We start from the raw sequence: 19,711 nt of genomic DNA, 5'->3' as shown, positions 1-19,711 counted from the left end.
TTCTTAATGTGTGTTAGAGAAGTGCCAGGAAAGCACGGACTTATACCCATCAAGGTATGGGATATGGACTTGTTTTCAACAGCGATGAGGATCATTCCTTACTGATGATCCGACTCTCAATACTATACAAGAAACCCAAAGCAGAGATGCTTTTAATGTGGGCTGTCAAAAAAAACTTGCTTCAGTCAAGTTGAAATGAAGAAATAATTGGTATTGCTCAAGGTGCTTTCCTGTTTAAAGATTTTCCCCAGTACCAAAGTTTGGGCATGAAAATTACTAACGAATCTTGAAAAACGAGGGAGAGGGTGAACGTTGAATTTTAGATGCAGTGGTTCATAAGTTGCCATTGTGCCTTTCCCTGTCTGATAAAGTTACCTTCTCTCTGAAGAAAAAGCACAGTAGAATTTTTTTAAGTTGTTCCAGATAACATGTTTTTATCTCTGGAAAGACTTGGGAGTTGGGACCCTCTAGAATGTCAGAAGGATTCTCTTTGGATTGAAAACTCTCAAGATGAGTACTTGTACAAATTTTTGAGTAACATTCATTCTAGACAAAAGATAAGTTTCCTCGTCTTTCCACTTTCCACAGTGCAGACGCCAGACAGAAAGGCAAATCAAAATAATGCAGGCCTAGTTCAAAGATAATAACTTGAACTTGACAAGTATAAAGCTACAATATTCTTCTCCATTGGTAACCAGACGGACGCCTTTCACAAGTTCAGATGTGGTAACCTGAACTTGACGAGTAGCAAGCTACAAAATTCGTCTACATTGACAACTTTGATGAGCACCCTTCAAAATACAGGGATGTCTCACGTCTTGGACATTAGAACAGGTTTTCCTGTATCTTAACACTTTTGGAATTCCCTAATGTATTGTCATCACCCTTTAGGGTTTGTGTCTGGTTGAGGGATATCAAAGGCAAGTAAAAACATATTAAAAGAAAGCTAGAACAAAAACTTCTGTAATCAGTATTTGGGATGCTTGCATAACAAACGCCAAAAAATTAAAAAAAAAGGTTCATTAACTTCATAAGCATAACCAAGGTTCCTTAAGATCATCAGAGGGTACAGTTCCTATCACCATTCTAGGTCAACAGTATGAAAATTTCATTAAGAGAATAAGTCAAGAAACAAGATGATTTCCTCTCATTTGAATCATCTTGTGTGCAGAATGAGACACAGATGATTCAAATGAGAGGAAGTGCATGGCATGAATGCGAGCCAGCAGACACTATTAAATAGAAACTGGGAAAATATAAAATGTTAAAAAGGGAGAAGTATGGAGGATATGAGGAAACATAGAGAAAACTATAAACATAAAAGAGCAGATACCTACCTTAGATCCATCTAACAAGAGTACAGAAAAATACAGAAGGTAAGACCCACAAGAAACATGAATTTTACTTCATATGAAACATGAACTCCAGAGAGCAGAATAATTTCTCTTGATTATGCAACATACTGGACTCAAAATATCTGGAACTGCTACAGAGTTCTCATCAATTATTGCAGAGCTAGAGAAAAACATGCATCATAGCTAAAACCCAAAATCCACAAACTTTTCTTTGAAGTTTGTATCTTAAAGCTCACTTTGCTTCATCCTCTTCCTTGTTCAGACCATAACGACGCTTGAACTTAGCAACCTGGCCTAAACTTTGGGCCATCTGGCGCCTGGCCCTGAAATGGTAGACTTTACCAACTTTGTGAAGTCTGGTCATTGTGACATTCAGCAACCTCCCACTCTGGGTTACATATGATATCCACTGCAATTGAGGATGCAATCCTTTCCTCATTTTCCACTACACTGCAATCCAGGAAGAAGGTTACTAATGAGTTCACACACTTCTGTTCCAGAAAACTGGTTAGAAGTATAGTTTAGCTCACATTAAAAGTAACAAAGAAAACAATGATAAATAAATACAGAAAATACATAAGTAAACTAAAAAATGAAATCTCAACAGGCTACTTCTGCACTTAGTCCAGGATCATCAATATGTTCAGGACCTAAACAGCTTGATGGCAACAGTATTTTTACAAAATCTGGCAAAATAAAATACTTACAGCAATGATTAATACATTTAATAAGACTGCTAAATCAATGATATGGACCTATAACATATATTCACAACCTAAAAAACAAAATAACAGCAATCTAGCCTATTTTTCTTTTTAAACCTACAGAACAAGAAATGAAACAAGTAGAGGCATGCTTGTGAAAGTCAGCACTTCAATTATGTAACACTTGACATTCATCTTTGTAAGGGGAAATGCCAATAAATATTGGAGTTCAACTCCTACCTTTAGTTTGCTATTCATATGTGAAGTTTTTCCCAGTCGAAATTTTATAAATAACAAAATATAATTTTGAACTTTAGTAATCGAAAAATGCATAAGAAAATAAGTTGGGAGTACCATAAGATTTATCAAAGAATATGGCTAAATTTGAGTATTTAATTGGATATTGTTGGCTTATTTATCCAATGGTCGAAACCAGTGATTTAGTGCTGGTATTAGATGTTGTATTGGCTTAAACCGATATTAATCCAGACAAGCATGGATTATTCGAGCTCAGAGAAAGAGAAGAGAGAGAACTCAAAATGGTCACCGTCTAACCACATGAATGGGGTGACGAATTCAATTATAATAGACAATGTAAGGTTCTTATGATATAAGACAGGTTCTCAATTCCATATTTGTAAACTTCACTCCAATGTATAAAGCAAGTTCTACAAGGTTTGGACGGAACTAAGTTCTTAAGAATCAAATTTTTCTTCAATCTGCAAAACCTAATCTACCTTATGAGGGATTTTAAACATAAATACGAAACAAATTGCAATCATAGAAAACAGTTTGATAAATCTTTGTATCACAATTCAGAAGTGAATATAAGAATAAACAGAGAGAAAAAAAATACCTAGAGATGAGTAGTGTGGATTTACCCACCAATATTGTTGGATTGAGTCGATTGACAGTGACTGTTAGTTATTCGGTGAAGACAATAGAAAACTATGAATACAGAAGAATCACAAGGAGAAAAACGCGATACTATTTCGCTTACCTTGACAGGTCGGCGTATCACAATTGCAACACCAGGAGATGCAGAGACGAGAAGATGAAGAAGAGAAGAACACTCCAACAAGCTGATTACGGACTGGGTAAGAACAGAGGATCCCTTTTGAAAGATAAGGCTAGGGTTAAATGTTCGTTGAAAAAGAATAAGGAAAACAAATGCTCAGTCTTAACAGTTAGACGATTGTTGGAGTTAGAGAAAATGGAAGATAACGAAATCTGAGACTTCAGTCGCTAGGGTAGAACCGTAGAAGCTCGTCAGAGTTTTCAAAAGAAAACGAAGGCAATCCGGAGGCGAAAAATTCTCTATTAGTGCACTTATCTGCCTTTGTCTTCTACATTTTTATGCTAAGTAGACAGTTAAGATTAAAAAGTTAAATCTTAAATTTTAAAAATCTTTTATATTCTTATATAATTTTTTCTACTTTTTCTACCAACATGTAGTGTATGTGTGCACAATAGTGCCAAAATTGGGGTTGTATGGCAACCATTCTGTGCCAAAATTCCCAATTCAGCACAAAATCCACTTTTTATGCTTTTGTGTTGAAGTTGGCAAATTTGGCACAAAATCTGTAGTGAAATCTTGTATGGTTGGACACAGATGGGCACGTTTCTCTGGCCCATCTTGGCATAGAATCTTGTATGGTATGTACGACTTCTGTGCCAAAATGGACACATTTTTTTAATAAAATATTCAAAAAGATAAATATAAAAATAAAATAATTAAAAATACATAAATATGCTGGTTCAATTCATACACAGGTGGTCACTACGGCAGAAAAAGTAGAAAAAATTATATAAGAATATTAAAGATTTTTAAAATTTAAGATTTAACTTTTTAATCTTAACCGTCTATTTAACATAAAATGTACCAGACAAAGGCAGATAAGTGCACTAACAGAGAATTTTCCGCCTCCGGATTGCCTTCGTTTTCTTTGGAAAACTCTGACGAGCTTCTAATGTTCTACCCTAGCGGCCGAAGTTTCAGATTTCGTTATCTTCCATTTTCTCTAACCCCAGCGATCGTCTAACTGTTAAGACTGAGCATTTGTTTTCTTATTCTTTTTTCAACGAACATTTAACCCTAGCCTTATCTTTCGAAAGGGATCCTTGTTCTTACCCAGTCCGTAATCAGCTTGTTGGAGCGTTCTTCTCTTTCTTCATCTTCTCGTCTCTGCATCTCCTGGTGTTGCAATTGCGATATGCCGACTTGTCAAGGTAAGCGAAATAGTATCGCGTTTTTCTCCTTGTGATTCTTCTATATTCATAGTTTTCTATTGTCTTCACCGAATAACTAACAGTCACTGTCAATCGACTCAATCCAACAATATTGGTGGGTAAATCCACACTACTCATTTGATTCTCATCTCCAGGGTTTTTTTTCTTCTCTGTTTACTCTTATATTCACTTCTGAATTGTGATACAAAGATTTATCAAACTGTTTTCTATGATTGCAATTTGTTTCGTATTTATGTTTAGAATCCCTCATAAGGTAGATTAGGTTTTGCAGATTGAAGAAAAATTTGATTCTTAAGAACATAGTTCCGTCCAAACCCTGTAGAACTTGCCTTATACATTGGAGTGAAGTTTACAAATATGGAATTGAGAACCTGTCTTATATCATAAGAACCTTACATTGTCTATTAAAACTGAATTTGTCACCCCATTCATGTGGTTAGACAGTGACCATTTTGACTTCTCTCTCTTCTCTTTCTCTAAGCTCTAAATAATCCATGCTTATCTGGATTAATATCGGTTTAAGCCAATACAACATCTAATACCAACACTAAATTCTGGTTAGACAGTGACCATTTTGAGTTCTCTCTCCTCTTTCTCTGAGCTCTGAATAATCCATGCTTATCTGGATTAATATCGGTTTAAGCCAATACAACATCTAATACCAGCACTAAATCCCTGGTTTCGACCATTGGATAAATAAGCCAACAATATCCAATTAAATACTCAAATTTAGCCATATTCTTTGATAATTCTTATGGTACTCCCAACTTATTTTCTTATGCATTTTTCGATTACTAAAGTTCAAAATTATATTTTGTTATTTATAAAATTTCGACTGGGAAAAACTTCACATATGAATAGCAAACTAAAGGTAGGAGCTGAACTCCAATATTTATTGGCATTTCCCCTTACAAAGATGAATGTTAGGTTTTATATAATTAAAGTACTGACTTTCACAAGCATGCCTCTGCTTGTTTCATTTCCTGTTCTATAGGTTTAAGAAGAAAAATAGGCTAGAGATTGCTGTTATTTTGTTTTTTAGGTTGTGAATATATGTTATAGGTCCATATCATTGCTTACCAGTCTTATTAAATGTATTAAACACTTACCTTGAAGTGTTTTCAAGTGAGATTATAATGTTTTCAAGTGATTAGTGGGAGTCTCGCTCTTGCTGCCAATTCATTTGCAATTTTCTTCCTTTGCTCTTCCATTTGTATAGGTAGATTCTTCTCATTCTGATCCAATGTACTTAATCAAAATAGAGTCCTGATTTGTTACACTAGAGTTGATGAAGTTGGTAAAGAAATAATCAATAGATGAAGTCCACGGCTAAAAAAGTACTAAATATTTTCAGTTTCTCAAATTGTCAACTACCAAAGATGCAGATGACAAAGCCTTGCTAGGAATACAGATCAGCTAACCTCAGTTACTTCTGAAATTTGTATTCCCTGCACTTTATCCTCCTTGATTTGTAGGTTGTCTTTAGATAAATCTAAAAGATCCCTGGGATACAGATAAGACCATATGAAAGGTATAGGAACATATTAAAAATATGTTCAAGCTTCTAGACATGTCATTCATATGCACCCTGAGAGGCTGAGATCATGCTTTTCATCTACATATTGATGAATTTCTTTCCGCAATATGAATAAGACCTACATCAAGTCACTGAATCATGAATAAGACCTACAGCAGATGTGAACTATAAATTTGAAAATTGAAATATGTTTAGGATTGAGGGCAGAGCAGATAATTGTTGGAAAATGAGAACAAGAACCAGATTTATAGTAAATGGGCTTGCCTTAATTTTTTTCTACATTTTCTTTCTTTAAGCAAAAAAGATGGAGTTGAGCCAGTGAAGGTAAAGGGGTATTGAAGTACAGATGCACAACTGAGTCCCACATTCGGAGAGTGAGAATCAAACAATGAATCAGAAAGTAGTGCTCTCAACTGAAGCACATGAACAATGGTGCGGGAAGCCTGTTAAAGTCCAGTGTGGTTCCTCCAAGTCATCCAAGATTAACATGATGGAACCTGACCTGAAGGAGGCAGTCCAACGACTCCAATCACAGTTGAGTCCAAAAGGGCATTGCACAACTATTGCATGAGGCTCATACTAGTGCTAGGTCTGGGTAGGATTATAATGTATGCAGTCCAATCCCAGTTTGCAAAGAGTACATCTTTATGTTTTAAGGATAGTTTTGCATTGACTAGTTACAAGTCATAGTAAGTTCTAATTTTTCCTTTTACCTCCCTAGGGAGGCCTATTTGATATCAAGGACATGGTTAATGAAAGAAACAGGAGAGAGGTATTCATTCTCACGCAATCGATTCAAGCTTGTGATCAACATTGAAAATGTTTGGTGAAAGGAAGTACCAGGGTTACTAAACTGCTTGTTTATGCTACAGTAACATGATTCTAAGTGGTATTATATTAGAAATTTGAAACCCAAGTAGAGGAATCAACTGCAGAGATTGTAAGTGAAACCCAAGTGGAGGAACCAACTGCCTTTCATTTATACAGTTAGATAACAAAATTGAAAGGAATTGAAATTATCATGATTCAACAAGGGATACTACAATTGAGGGGTTATGAGGATCCATGAAAACATTAAGTATGGTTGTTGTAACAGATTCATCTCCCAGGTTTGAGGATAAGATAAGAATATAAACAGAAAAACTAATTAATTCTCATGGATAAAACATTAAGTATGGTTGTTGTAACAGATTCTTCTCCCAGGTTTGAGGATAAGATAAGAATATAAACAGAAAAACTAATTAATTCTCATGGATATGAATCACTTATGGAAACGAAGGTATGAATCACTAATTAATTAACGAAGGTATGAATCACTTATGGAAACAAATCAAACAACAGGTGAAAGGCTGAATCAAAGAACATGGAAAAATTCTAGCTTTCTACTGTCCAAATCACACTATAGCCGTAGCAGCAATAGGTACAGAAGCTTAACTCAGAAACAGGTGATAGAAAGGAAATTGCATTTTAACCGCTCGATCGTAGTCTAAGCACAGAAATCGTAACAGGATTAGCATACAAGTCAGAAACAGGAACTGAAGATGGCCTTATCTGGGCCAAAATTGGAGGTTACACTAGCTCAATAGTTGGGCTGGCACAGCAGAGTCATACACACCTTTGAGTGAGATGAGAGAGACGAGGTGAGAGACCTTGAGAGCAGAATCCACAACCAAAAGCTCTTCGGTAACCTTGCTCGAACTACAGCGCAGAATCCACAACCAGAGGTCAGGGTAAGCCCTAATTTCACTCCAATCCGAACATAAATTATTGTGAAAAAAAAGGAGTAGACAAAAACATACCACGGGCGATATTGCTGAGAGACAAAGGAGGAGGGCAGTCACAGATGCAAGGGCTCCTCTTCTCACGAAATCGGTTTGCCCGACTTGATGCTCTTCTTCAACCTCCAATACAAAGCAGGCAGACAAACTCGAGAGTCCAGCAACCCAGATCCTTGAGCGAGACGAGACAGAGCCAAAGAGAGACGATAGAGGGGCAGAGAGACGAGAATCTAGGGCTGCGAGAGATGACCGTTGAGAGAGACGATAACCAGAGCGTCGAGAATGTTGAGAGATACGAGAGACTCCGCAATCATTTTAGGGTTATCGATCAAATTACATCGATAACCCTAAGTACCGTCAGCGAAGTAAATAAATAAACGTACCGGTGACGTTTAATTTGGTCATTTTAAATTGTTGGGGACGGAATGATGAAACTTACCAGTGACGTCTTGGATTGCAGAAGATGATTGTTGTCAGGGTGGAGTCTTTGTAAGCTCTTTCCTAGAGACAAAGCTATTGGAGTTCGAAGTGGAATAGTGGATGGTGGTGGGCTCCCAATTCCATGGCCGAACCTCGAAAGAAACAGGTACTAATTCTCCGTTTTTTTATTCTTCTCTTACGATGAAAATCTATCTGGGGAACCCATCCATGTTGACGATCGTTATGCTAAGCCAAATTGATTTCATCAAATTATTTCGGTTGTGAGTGTAGAAGATAAAATTTTGATCTTTGGTTCCTTTCAAGGACCCTTTTCATTCTGATGGTCCCATTTGTACTTTTTGTATATGGTCGATGGTGTTCGTTAATTGTTTGTGTTTATTGGGGCTTGGTTGTTTTCATTAGGTGTCTTTGAGGGGAGCTAGCGCACATGAGATTACGAGGGATGCCCTTCTCGAGAAGGTCTCTCAGGAGAGAGAGCTACGCAATTACAACAGACGCGCTGCTGCTTCTGCTCTCTTCATTCAGGTACGTCAAAGGTTCCCCCCAGCAAAAAAAAAAAAAAAAACCCAACCCAGAGAAAAGGAGAAAAAAAAACTTTAAATTTCATGGACGATGCCAATGTTGAATTAAATAATTACATAAGTGACAGCAGTAGAATGCAGAAGAGCATTCCATAAATGCCATGATTGGATAAGTTGTTTATGTATTCAAAAGTTCAACACTTGGGTTGTTAGATAGTATAACTCATTGCTGTACACATTATTGGTTGCTGGGCTAATTGTAGTGACAATTGCAGTTTTGTTGATCAATTTGTATATGTCAAAGATGCACATTTCCAAAGAGATAAGTTTAGATGGTGGAGCTTCTATGGCATGTAGGCACCAAGTTTAGGCTGACTGTTTATCATGTCTGAGTAGAGTACCAAGTTAATTGTGTTGGCCTCTTACAATCTGGTTTCACTGTTACCCAAGCATTTACAAGAACAATGAGTTTTGGCAGAGAAAAGATCATCATATTCAATTGCTTGTACATTTCCCCTTTAACTGGCTTAGATATCATGCCACCCCATATTATTAAAATATCATCTATTTCCAATAACAATATTAATCTAAAATTTGAAAAAAAAAAGGTGCCTGCGCTGGGGGTGCAGTTTAACCCTTTTGAATTCCTTTAAAGAACTCATCCCACATGACTGAATTCTGTTTCACAATTTCACTCTCCTTCCCCTCTCTCCTCTTTTCTATCTCTATCTCTGCGTGCATCTCCATTCATCTGTCTCAGGCTCTTCCTCTCCCTTTTCTGACCTTGCAGCTCCGGCTTCCCCTACTGCTATATTTTTCTGAACCCAACCCTTCCTCTGATTTCTGCTATCTTACTGTTGCCAGTCCTTACCCTCTCTCTATTCTCCTTGTATGTTATCAAGGAAACACCCATGATGAAGAAATTGCTGAATTTGGGCTGTTGTCTTCTATTAATATGGCATTAGAATTGATTTGGGAAGACCCATGTGTTGTTAATCATGGTTTGGTTCAAGTGACTCAGATCCTCCAAGCCCATCGGCAGCCAGGGAGATCTGTTCGGTAACAACTCTTTTATTGACGGTTCTTGAGATCAGGATCTCTTCTTTAGCTGCTGAGACATTGTTCTTTTCTCTTTCAGCTCTCTAAGCTGCAATACCCACATTCTGTTAAATTAAAGGGGCAGGACACCAAATGAAGGCTTAAGCAAGACCCCTATTTTAGTCTTCTTGTCGAGTTCAATTACAATTACCTCTATAAGTAGAGCTTCTTTGTCTTGGTCAAGGGCTTCAAAAGTTAGCTTAAGAGAATCATAATTGGCTCTCATAACACTGAAATCTCTCCCTAATTGCTTGGTCTTCTACCAAGCTCTAACAGTTCTGAAATCACATGGCTGCTAAGGATCCAAGTTGATCCACTGAAATGAAATAGTCGATCAACATAGATTAGGCTGTTTATTTTGTACTCAGGAAGAAAGACCACTATAATATCGCTTTGGTTATATTATAAGCTGGATCTACGTGTTTACCTGAAGATGGGCACATGGAGATAAAAGCACCCAGTTAATCTGAGTCATCAAGTCTTTTTTTCACTTGGAAGCAAAATCGATATGGATTGATTAACATAGTACCCCAAAATGATTCTGGAATAGGGAAAAAGATTTTTGAGGTCTTCAAACTAAGAGACTCAAAGTTTTTCAATGATACACATAAACTTCATAAGTTTATTTTCTACCGCAAGCCTCTGCTTTGATGTCTCCTCTAAACCACAATTGCTCCCCATATCCCCTGGTTTTGGATACCCAAGGAACAGGCTCATTGTTGTTACCTGGGTTATTGGCTCTTCCCTGCAGCCCTCTAGTCGTTTCTAGGCTGCTCTCTTCTTCCCCCTTTCCTTGTATATTCTCCCTCCCTCTTTTTCTGCCTTTGGGGTTTTGTTAATGTTAGTTTATTCATCCAAAAAAAAAAAAGTGTCCAAGTGCACATCTAGCCACTGTTTCCTGCATGGATGATGCTGGTGAAGGAGTTACATACCAGGAATTCTGGATTTAGAAGGATAGTACCTAGGTTTGACACAAGGGCATAGGGATAAAAGTGTTGCATAAATGGGATTTCTGATGTCTTTTTAGCTGTGTTCAAATTAGTCATGACAAGAATTTCCACCTCCATCAAATTCTTGAAAAGTATATTATTGCAGCCTCCATGAGAGCCATTCTAATGCAGGGTAGGGGCTTTGGGGATGGGGATGGAAACACGCATAGGGCTGGGGCTGGAGTGGTTGGAAGGGTTTGGACTTGGGAGGAAGAAGATTTTGAGTGGTGGAATATTGTAGGGAGTCAGATAATTGGGGGTGGTTTGCTGCCTGAAGAAGATGGGGGGGGGGGTCCTGGTATTTGATTTAATATGTTAAAAGGTTTTCCCGTTTATGATGGTAGTTTGGCCGTTTAGAAAATGGTAACCAGCTGATGTCATCACTTAACAGCGATCCATGAGTGGATCTCTTTGTTGTAAATTTGTGAAAGTGGTTGATGTTTGCATGGGGATAAATTGTCCAGGTTTGTTCCAGGAGAGGTGCCAGTAGTTCACTCTTTCAATGGGTCGTAAACGTTTAAAATATGTTCAAATTTCCCTTTTTTTTTTTTTTTTATTAACTAGCTACAAAAATTATTCTGCTTTCTCTAAAACCCTTATTTGGACATTCCTCTGCTTCCATCTTTGAGAGTGACTCTGCAATTGATTTGCCTGAAACCAGAATCTGTCACTCTTTCTGTGTCCCCCCCCCCCCCCCCAATTCTCCCTGCACATTATCTTTTTCGTGTCGGTGGAATAAAGATTACACCAAAACCCTTGAAGAAATGTGGTTGGCAGAATACTAGGGGGAGAAAGATAGGGGGCTGGGAACAAAAAGTCAACTAATCAGCCCAATGTAACTGGCAAAGTAGGGAGGTATCAGTATTAATGAGCCTGTTCGTTGGGGTATCATCAAAAGGTTTAGGGGAGATCAAGTGGAGTAACATCAATGGAGATGGTTTTAAAAATCAAATCGTGGGATTGGGATTTGTAAGTGCATCTGTAGGGGTTCGGCTCCATCCAAATGTGAGAAATGGTGGCTCCGAAAATAAGCTTGACTGCAAAATCACAACTAGAACTGCCAGGAAATGGCCCTACTCAGCCAGAACCACCCCCTGCTGAAGGAAAGTGGTCTCCTATTGCAGGGCCTAACAGATGCAGGGGCCTTTTCCATTTATATAGGGAAAAGTGCAGATGGGAAAAAAGGTGGTTGATGTCCTTGGTTCCATTCCAACCAAAGATATGATAGGTTGAGACATTGATGTGTCTATGGAGGAGGAAAGATTGGGTTGGGAGGCAAAGCTTGAGGGTTTCCTAACAGTGAAGCTGTGGTGGGGGTATGACCCTAGAATCAAACAAGAGATGTATTTTATATTTATTTCTATATTAATAAAAAAAGTAGGAAAAATTCCGTGTTTTATTTTATTTGTCTCCATTTGATAGCATGGTAAATAATGAAATCACTGGAATTTTATTTACTGTGCACTTAATTCTTTATAGAATCATTTGACTCTTACCTTTCGATGTGGAAATTTAAGTTGTAATTCCTCAACTTATGTGGCACACATCTGTTTTTTTTTTTTTTTTTTTTTTTGGGGGGGGGGGGGGGGGGGTGTTGTGGCTCCCATCATTTTGAAATCTTAATTTTTAAAACCTATATTGTCAATTTTCATCGTTTTCCTTTCTAGAAATGTTTGCCCATATATTTAGGTGTCCTGTTACTCTGTTCTCTGAACTGGTAAAAACATGTCTACTGAGGATTTTTTTTTGTTGCTTTTTTTCGCTTTTTCATGACCCTTATTTAACTAGGATTTTTTTTTTGTTGCTTTTTTTCGCTTTTTCATGACCCTTATTTAACTATGAACTTGGCCATGCAGGATCATATTTCGAATTCTTTTCCTTACTCCACCATGGCTAAATATATGAAATCTAGAAAAGGATGAATGTAGCTTCTTTCTGATAAGTTGAATAAATGTCCTTTTTTCCCCATGGTGGATGATAGGGCCCTTAATGAAATATGTTTCTGATGTCCACTGCTGGTCTGCAGCTCTGAGGTGGTGCAAGCTAGCTTCTACTTACCCTCCATTTCAACTAATGCCACCAATGGTTTACTTGGTCAATTCTGATTTCCTTTTTATAAATGGATGCGTTTCTGGAATCCATATCTGATGATATATTGTTTTTCCTATCAATTAACTCTGTTCTGAATGATGTGCTATTTTAGCGACAACTAATGATCTGGATCCTGCATTCTTTCAGAAAGTTTGGAGGCGTTATAGTGTGACAAAGAAGATATCTATGCAGCTTCAAGAAGAATGGGAGACCTTGTTGAATCATCATGATCTTTTGATGACTGGTGAATGGATTTCCTGCAGTCTGTTAAGACCGTTTCTTTTTTTTATTACTTATTCAACAGCACCACATCAGAAGCTTCAATACAAAGATGTGAAGTGTATGCAGGCATGCTTCCAAATTCTATTGAAAAGCATGAATTCAACTGGTAGGCCTTCTCCTTTTTGTACTCTTTTCTTCTTTCCCTTCTTCCTCGTAGGCTGTCTTGTAAATGTAACCTAGAGGGGGGGGGGTGAATAGGTTACTACTAGTGAATTAGTCTGATTTCTTGGATAGTTGCAAATTTGAAATTAATTGAGAAAGTTATACAAATTCAAACACACCCACAAGCCAAAACACAAGGTTTTATAGTGGTTCGACTTGAAAGTCTATGTCCACTCCTCTCTTGGCCTCAAGAGAGTATTCTGCTAGTGATTCTCTTTCAATATGGTGGGTAGAGAATCAAACCCTTGCAAATCTTTGTTCACTAGGATAAGAGCAACCTTTTATAATCTTTGTTCACGGGGCAAGAACACCTTTTACGAAATCAACCTAGAATTAGAATTACAATTAACAAAATGAAATTACAAAGGTAAGATATTACCTATCAAAGGTTTGACACCATAACCCTTGAGTGAGAGTGATCCAATATGGAAATGAATGCATGATAGTAATGTATGCACCACGTTGGGATTGCTTGAGCTCCCAACAACCTTCAATCACCTTAACCTTGATCAATAACTTGAAAGGTTTGACTCCTTGGAATAGTATTTCAATGTATACACAAGGGTGAGAGGCTAGAACATTTGGATTGAGTAAGAGTATGAACTTTGATCACTTGGGATAGTGGAGATTATGAGCATTTGGTAGAGGTATTCATTTGAAGGGGTTTGGGTATTTACAACGTGCAAAAATCCCCTTTGTTTTGAGTCTGAAGACTCCGAACGGATAGTTGACAGTCACATTTTTACTGAAACGGCAAGCCTAGTAGGACAAACGGCTTGCCATTTGAAGAATTGACATTTGGAATATAGCTGTTGGACTCAAACGTCTTGTTGTTTATAAACAGTGTGCCTATTACCAAATGGATCCATTCCATTTAGCTTATGGGATTGCACATTTGTTTAGAGGCGGGCCGTTTAGTTTCAGAGGCTTGCCGTTTCTAGATAAACGGCTTGCTTTTTGTATAACAACTGGAAACTTAGTTATTTTCTTCAATTTTTGGTCTTTCTAACCAACCCTATGTCCAAGTTGACTCTATTTGGCATGTCCTTGGTCTATCTAATGATATAATGAGCATGATCTATGAGTTGCGCCCTTATACATGTGTGTATAGTGTCCTAGGTGCACTCCATCCACTTGAACTTGATTGTTCCTTCTTCTTCTTTCTTCAATTCTTCACATGGTCTTCAAGCATCAAGTTCACATGCTCTAATTGCTGATCAACTCTTGTAGGTCTTGGTCTTCAATCATGTCTTGGTTGCACTCATTTGTGTCTTGATCCTCCTTGCCTTGGTTCCTTGGTTCCATCTTTTTGATATGGTTTATTTAGCTTGATCTATGTAGACACATCTCAAACAAGACATTAGCAGGGGGCGGAACTAGGATTCAACATTGGGGGGGGGGGGGGAGTGCAAATCCAGATAACCTTCCCGTTAGGAAAGTGCTAATGCTTTTTTTGTCACACATATCGTGTGGGGTCCTTATGGGTCCCATTGGGGGTTCCACCTCTGAATTATTTTATTATATTAAGGAATAGGCCCACAAAATAAAGTAGGTAAATTATTGATAATGATATTTTTTTCCCGACAAAATATAGGTAAATTAAAGCAACATTACACAAAAAAAAAAATACAAATACAACATGACTTCAACCCTTAAAAATTAGATGCAACCAAAATCTTCTTTGCTAGGAGATGCAAACCTTTTTTTTTTTTTTTTTAGTAGGAGATGCAAACCAATGGTAGTTACCTTACTAACTATAGACATTTTATTCACAATATAAAATCAAATAACAAAAATTGCAGAAGAAATAAAGAAACAGAGAATATAAAATCAAATAAAAAGAATAACAAAAAACATGAGAAAAAGAAGAAACGATAAATAAATTGAGAAAGAGAAAGAGACCTAATTGTGGAGAAGAATTTTCCCCCCAAATTTTCCTTAACCCACACTTATAAAACTTGTAGAAAGGGAAGAGAGTAAATAGGAAGAAAAGAGGAGAGAGGAGATACGAGAGAATAAATAGGGATTGAGGAATTAATTTCTAATTAGGAATGACATTTTGAATGCCTAATAAGATTTTTTTTTCAAAAATTTCCTTTAACCCACATTTATAGAAAGATAAGAGAATAAATAGGAAGAAAAGATGAGAGAGAAGAGAGGGGAGAATAAATAGGGATTGAGGAGATAGTTTTTAATTAGGAATGACATTTATACCCATTATTTTACCTTTAAAAAATTGTTCTCAATATTGAGGGGGGCCAATTAGTGATATTTCACATGTGGCAAGAGAAATACTGAAAAAAAAAAAGGAATTAATATAATTTAAAAAAAAATGGGGGGCCATGACCCCCCTGGCCCCACTGTGGTCCACCCCTGGACATTAGTACTGTGTTTGTTATCATCAAAATTAGTCAGATGCTGATGTGGCATTCCCCAACATGTCTCATCCTCATCTATTTGTTACTTTCTTCACATTCATGTTCCCAAAAAGTGTAGCTTTCTTATTATACAAAATTGTACATCGAGAATTTGTCAACTTTATGTGTATCACATTACCTTAATCATTAACATCACACATTATTGTGTATCCTTGGCAAATTCATCCAAGTTTTTAGTGGCTGGTCCTCTTCTGATATTTCAGCAAATGATGTATTTTGCATTCTGGTCAGAAACAAGCTGTTTATCACAACATTTGCTCACTTCTGTATCACTTCATTTTTTTAATAAACTTATTAGGTAAATTCTGTGTCAATCCTTAACGTGTTGATAGTAATTGTTATGCAGTCTTACTTTCACTTGGCTTTGCTTCATGTATTTGTTTTGGCTTTTCTCTGCAAAATCTTTGTTCTACTGACCCTTGGACTTTCTCTATCTTGTAGTACCAGGGAAAAACTTCTGTTCTTTGGCTACGGGCACACTTGATGACAGGAGAACATGGCTGTACCAGGCAAAGAAGTTGATATCCGTGTGCTTATTTATTCTTGCGGAATGTGATTACTCAAGTTCAGGGGAGCGAGACATCGTTTTCCTAACTACCCTAGCTATGCGTCTGGTAGTTGTCTTAACTGATCCAAAAGGGTGGAAGAGTGTTAGCAGTGAAAATTTTAGGGATTCTGAGAGTGCAGTAAAGGAACTAGTCAAATTTGCTGTTTCTGGGAAGAGTAATCTTTATGGTCATATCAGGAGATACATAATCAAATTGGAACCTAGATTTGCACAGAGTAGAAAAAGTGGTTTACAGATGGAAGATCATATGTTGATTACGGCTAGTGCAGTTACTTTAGCTTTGCGGCCCTTTCAACTTATAAAATCAAATTTAGATGACTCTGGCCTTTTGGATGCACTGGATGTTGTTGAGCAGTACTGTGTTTCAATACTGACAATTCCGTGGTTTTCTCAGCGACTTCCAACAGTTCTGTTACCTGCTCTGAAACACAAATCCATTGTGTTGCAGTGCCTCAGGACTCTACTGGTAAGCCTCATGAAAATTGCAAAAGGTTTTCTTAGTCAATTTAGTTGGGTTAGAATAGTTCTATTTGCATGCTTCATTTACATCTCTAAATTCAATATTCTGTTGGCAACTGTTCTTAAAAGTCTTTGTCAGGTGTTCTTAGTGAGTCACTGTTGTAGAAGGTGAAAGTATGAGACCCCTAATGAAGATGTGAGGTTAATCTTGTCTCATGCTTCCTCATTTTCTTTTGACATGTGTTTTGGTGGTGGGGAGGGGGTAGAGAGAGTTCATGCTACGCATTTAAACCTCTTCTGCCTTTGATAATAAGAAGAGATACAAATTCCCTAGCATTCATGGATATAATGGAAGATCAGAAGGATATTTCAATAGCCAGTGTCAACAGTTTTGTCTTGTTTAAGATTAAAAGGAAAGAAATGAAGGATCTTTTAATTACTGTTGCAGTCACATGCCAATATGCCAGGTTGTTTTAGAGAAACTCTCACACAAACACATAAAGATCAAGAGATACCCTTATCTATTCTATCATTAGACCTTTAAGCCACTAATAAATGATATCTAAAATTGTAATTTTCTATTCACAAGTATAATAATAATAATTGTTACTAATGAATAATATTAATTGAAATTTAACTATTAAATTAACATAATAATAAACCCCCTAGGAATAGAGTTGTCATTCAAGCCCTAAGAACGCTTTCAGTGATTGTCCAAATTTAACCTATGTTTTACGTTACAAAAAAAAAATAAAAGAAAAAAAAAAGAAAGAAAGAAGCTTAACCTATGGTAAAGATAGTGTTTAAGTTAGACTTTTAAATGAAATACCCAATGGGTTTGTATTGCCCTTATTCCCCAAAACCCAAGGAATAGAATCGTCTCATTAATTGCAACCTCATAAGATTAATAATATAATTATAATAATTAGGGGGGGGGGGGGGGGGGGGGGGGGGGGGGGGGGGGGGGGGGCGGGGGGGGGCGGCCGGGCCGGCCCGGGCCGCGCCGGCGGGGCCCCCCCCCCCCCCCCCCGGCCGCGGCCCCGCCGGCCGGCGCCGCACCCCCCCCCCCCCCCCCCCCCCCCCCCCCCCCCCCCCCCCCCCCCCCCCCCCCCCCCCCACCAAACCCACACCCCACACAAGCACCACCCAACACCACCCCCCACCCCCCCCCCGCCCGCCGCGGGGGAGGGAGGGGGAGCGAGCGCGACCCCCCAAACCAACAAAAACAAAAGGAGGAGAATGGGGGGTGTTTATTCTCACGCCCAACCCCCCCCCAACCCCCACCCCACAACACAACACACAAAAAAGAGCTGGGGGGGGGGGGGAGGGGGGGCGGCGCCCCCCCCCCCCCCCCCCCCCCCCCCCCCCCTTTTTTTTTCTTTTTTCCTCTCCCTATTGTTGGGGGGAGAGAGAGTGTTTTTTTCGAATAATATTCCTTGTAGGGAAAAGTAAAAATTATAATAAAAAAAACAAAACAAAACAAAAAAAAATCAATAAAAAAGGGTTTTTTTTTTTTTTAAAAAAAGAGGGGGGGGGTTTTTTTTTTTTTTCTTTTTTTGGGTGCCTGTGCAATTTGCTCTAATAATTAATTTTCCTTTTTAAAATTTATCTTGATAACTGCTAGATAATAATGATATAGTAATTACTATTATTAAATTAAATTCAACCTTTTGTATCCCTTTCCCAGCAATCGTTTTTTTGGTAGGATCCTAACAATTGCTGACTTCTTTTTTAAAAAAGAAAAATCATTAATAGAAAAACTTATTCTTATTAAAAGAACCATTTGTATTCTGGCAAATCCAGAATCTCTGCTTTCCTTCTATCGTTGCATCTTTTCTTTTTTTCATCTTCTTCTCCAAAACATGCCTCCACAACGAGATTCCACCGATGATCCCTTTACCCTTCTCTCTCTTCCTCTCTCTTTTTTCTCCCAAACTCATTTACCTCATCCCTATCGACTTTTTCTCAGGTCTTCTACAACTCTCTCTCTCTCTCTCTCTCTCTCTCTCTCTCTCTCTCTCTCTCTCTCTCCACTTGGAAGAAACTGCAAAGAATCGGCACAAGTTTTACATGCTTGGAAAATTTGTCACAGATGTACTCATAGCCCCTGGGTGTGACACTTCAATCTGGAAGTCACATTGGGAGAAATTCAACTTGTATCCTACTGGTACTTATTCTCTTGTTTTGAGTGAGTTTTAATGCCTATTAATTCAATCTGGTTTCTTATTGGGTGCATTGAAAGCAGCCTCTTTGTAGATAGTGTACAAGCATACCATTCTGCCTGGTTGCAATTTCTAGATTCAAACCAGAACTCTTTACAGGGCAATATGAATACATCAATGTAATCAATGTCAATTTTCGATCGAAATTTGAGTTTGCTACAATTTCACAAAGCCCACTCCCCAATCTCTCCCTTCCATTTTCATCAGCCATCCCAATCGTCTTCACCAAATCATCTCTAGTGTATCAGATGTTTGCAGCAAAACAGAGCCTAAAGAAGAAGGTAATGCATTTTCCACTGTGGAATAAAGTTGAGTATATGAGAGTGAAATGGCTTTCTCCAAACAACCAATATCTACATCCACTTCAATAGTCATAGAAGTCCAGACAAAAAGCGATACAAAGCAGTGTGTGACCGTAGCAAAGATCTTCTCTGATGAATTTGAGTTCATTTTTGGTGAAAAGGGTTTGCCATTGGTGAAAGAATCCAATCCAGTAGACAATGGCTTTTTGAAAAAGAGTATCACTGAAGAACAGGGGAAAAAAATTAAAGTTGTGATATCAGAATGGTAGCCACCTTTGATGAAACATAAAAGTTCCCACAGGGCGGCAAAAGAGTCACAGGTTTAGCTTCCGTTCTCAAAAAAACGCCACAAGAGTTGTTATTGGTTTAGCTTCTGGCTATCAAATCAAAGAGTTTCCAAATCCGCTGTCCCCGAGTCCATGCTACCATATCATCCTGATCATCATCATCATCATCATCATCATCATAAATGGATGATACCTCATCTACGGTAGCAAGAGTTCTTGTTTATCTT

At 37.9% G+C, this 19,711-nt stretch overlaps 2 protein-coding genes across 2 annotated transcripts in view; one reads left to right on the top strand and one right to left on the bottom strand.

Annotated features, from left to right (window-relative positions):
- Positions 1-305: 305 nt before the first annotated feature.
- LOC149021381 (uncharacterized) lies at positions 306-7,939 on the bottom strand (the record flags this gene model as incomplete). The annotated part of the gene is made up of 4 exons (XM_089147448.1): positions 306-1,800; positions 5,731-5,812; positions 7,462-7,544; positions 7,646-7,939. Coding segments are annotated over 4 exons (672 nt in total), but the record flags the coding sequence as incomplete, so codon positions are not given.
- Positions 7,937-19,711, top strand: part of UPL7 (ubiquitin-protein ligase 7) — a 29,177-nt gene continuing 17,402 nt past the window's right edge. Inside the window, exons 1-4 of the mRNA XM_089149620.1 lie at positions 7,937-8,210; positions 8,468-8,590; positions 12,912-13,152; positions 16,088-16,680. Coding sequence (XP_089005746.1) covers positions 8,187-8,210; positions 8,468-8,590; positions 12,912-13,152; positions 16,088-16,680 — 981 coding nt within the window. The 5' untranslated portion in view covers positions 7,937-8,186. The remainder of the gene's footprint in view (positions 8,211-8,467; positions 8,591-12,911; positions 13,153-16,087; positions 16,681-19,711) is intronic.

This window comes from Hakea prostrata, chromosome 3, assembly GCF_041222555.1.
Source record: "Hakea prostrata isolate BN-2017 chromosome 3, UWA_Hpros_2, whole genome shotgun sequence".
Taxonomy (NCBI): Eukaryota; Viridiplantae; Streptophyta; class Magnoliopsida; order Proteales; family Proteaceae; genus Hakea; species Hakea prostrata.
This window is presented reverse-complemented; position numbering and strand designations above follow the sequence as displayed.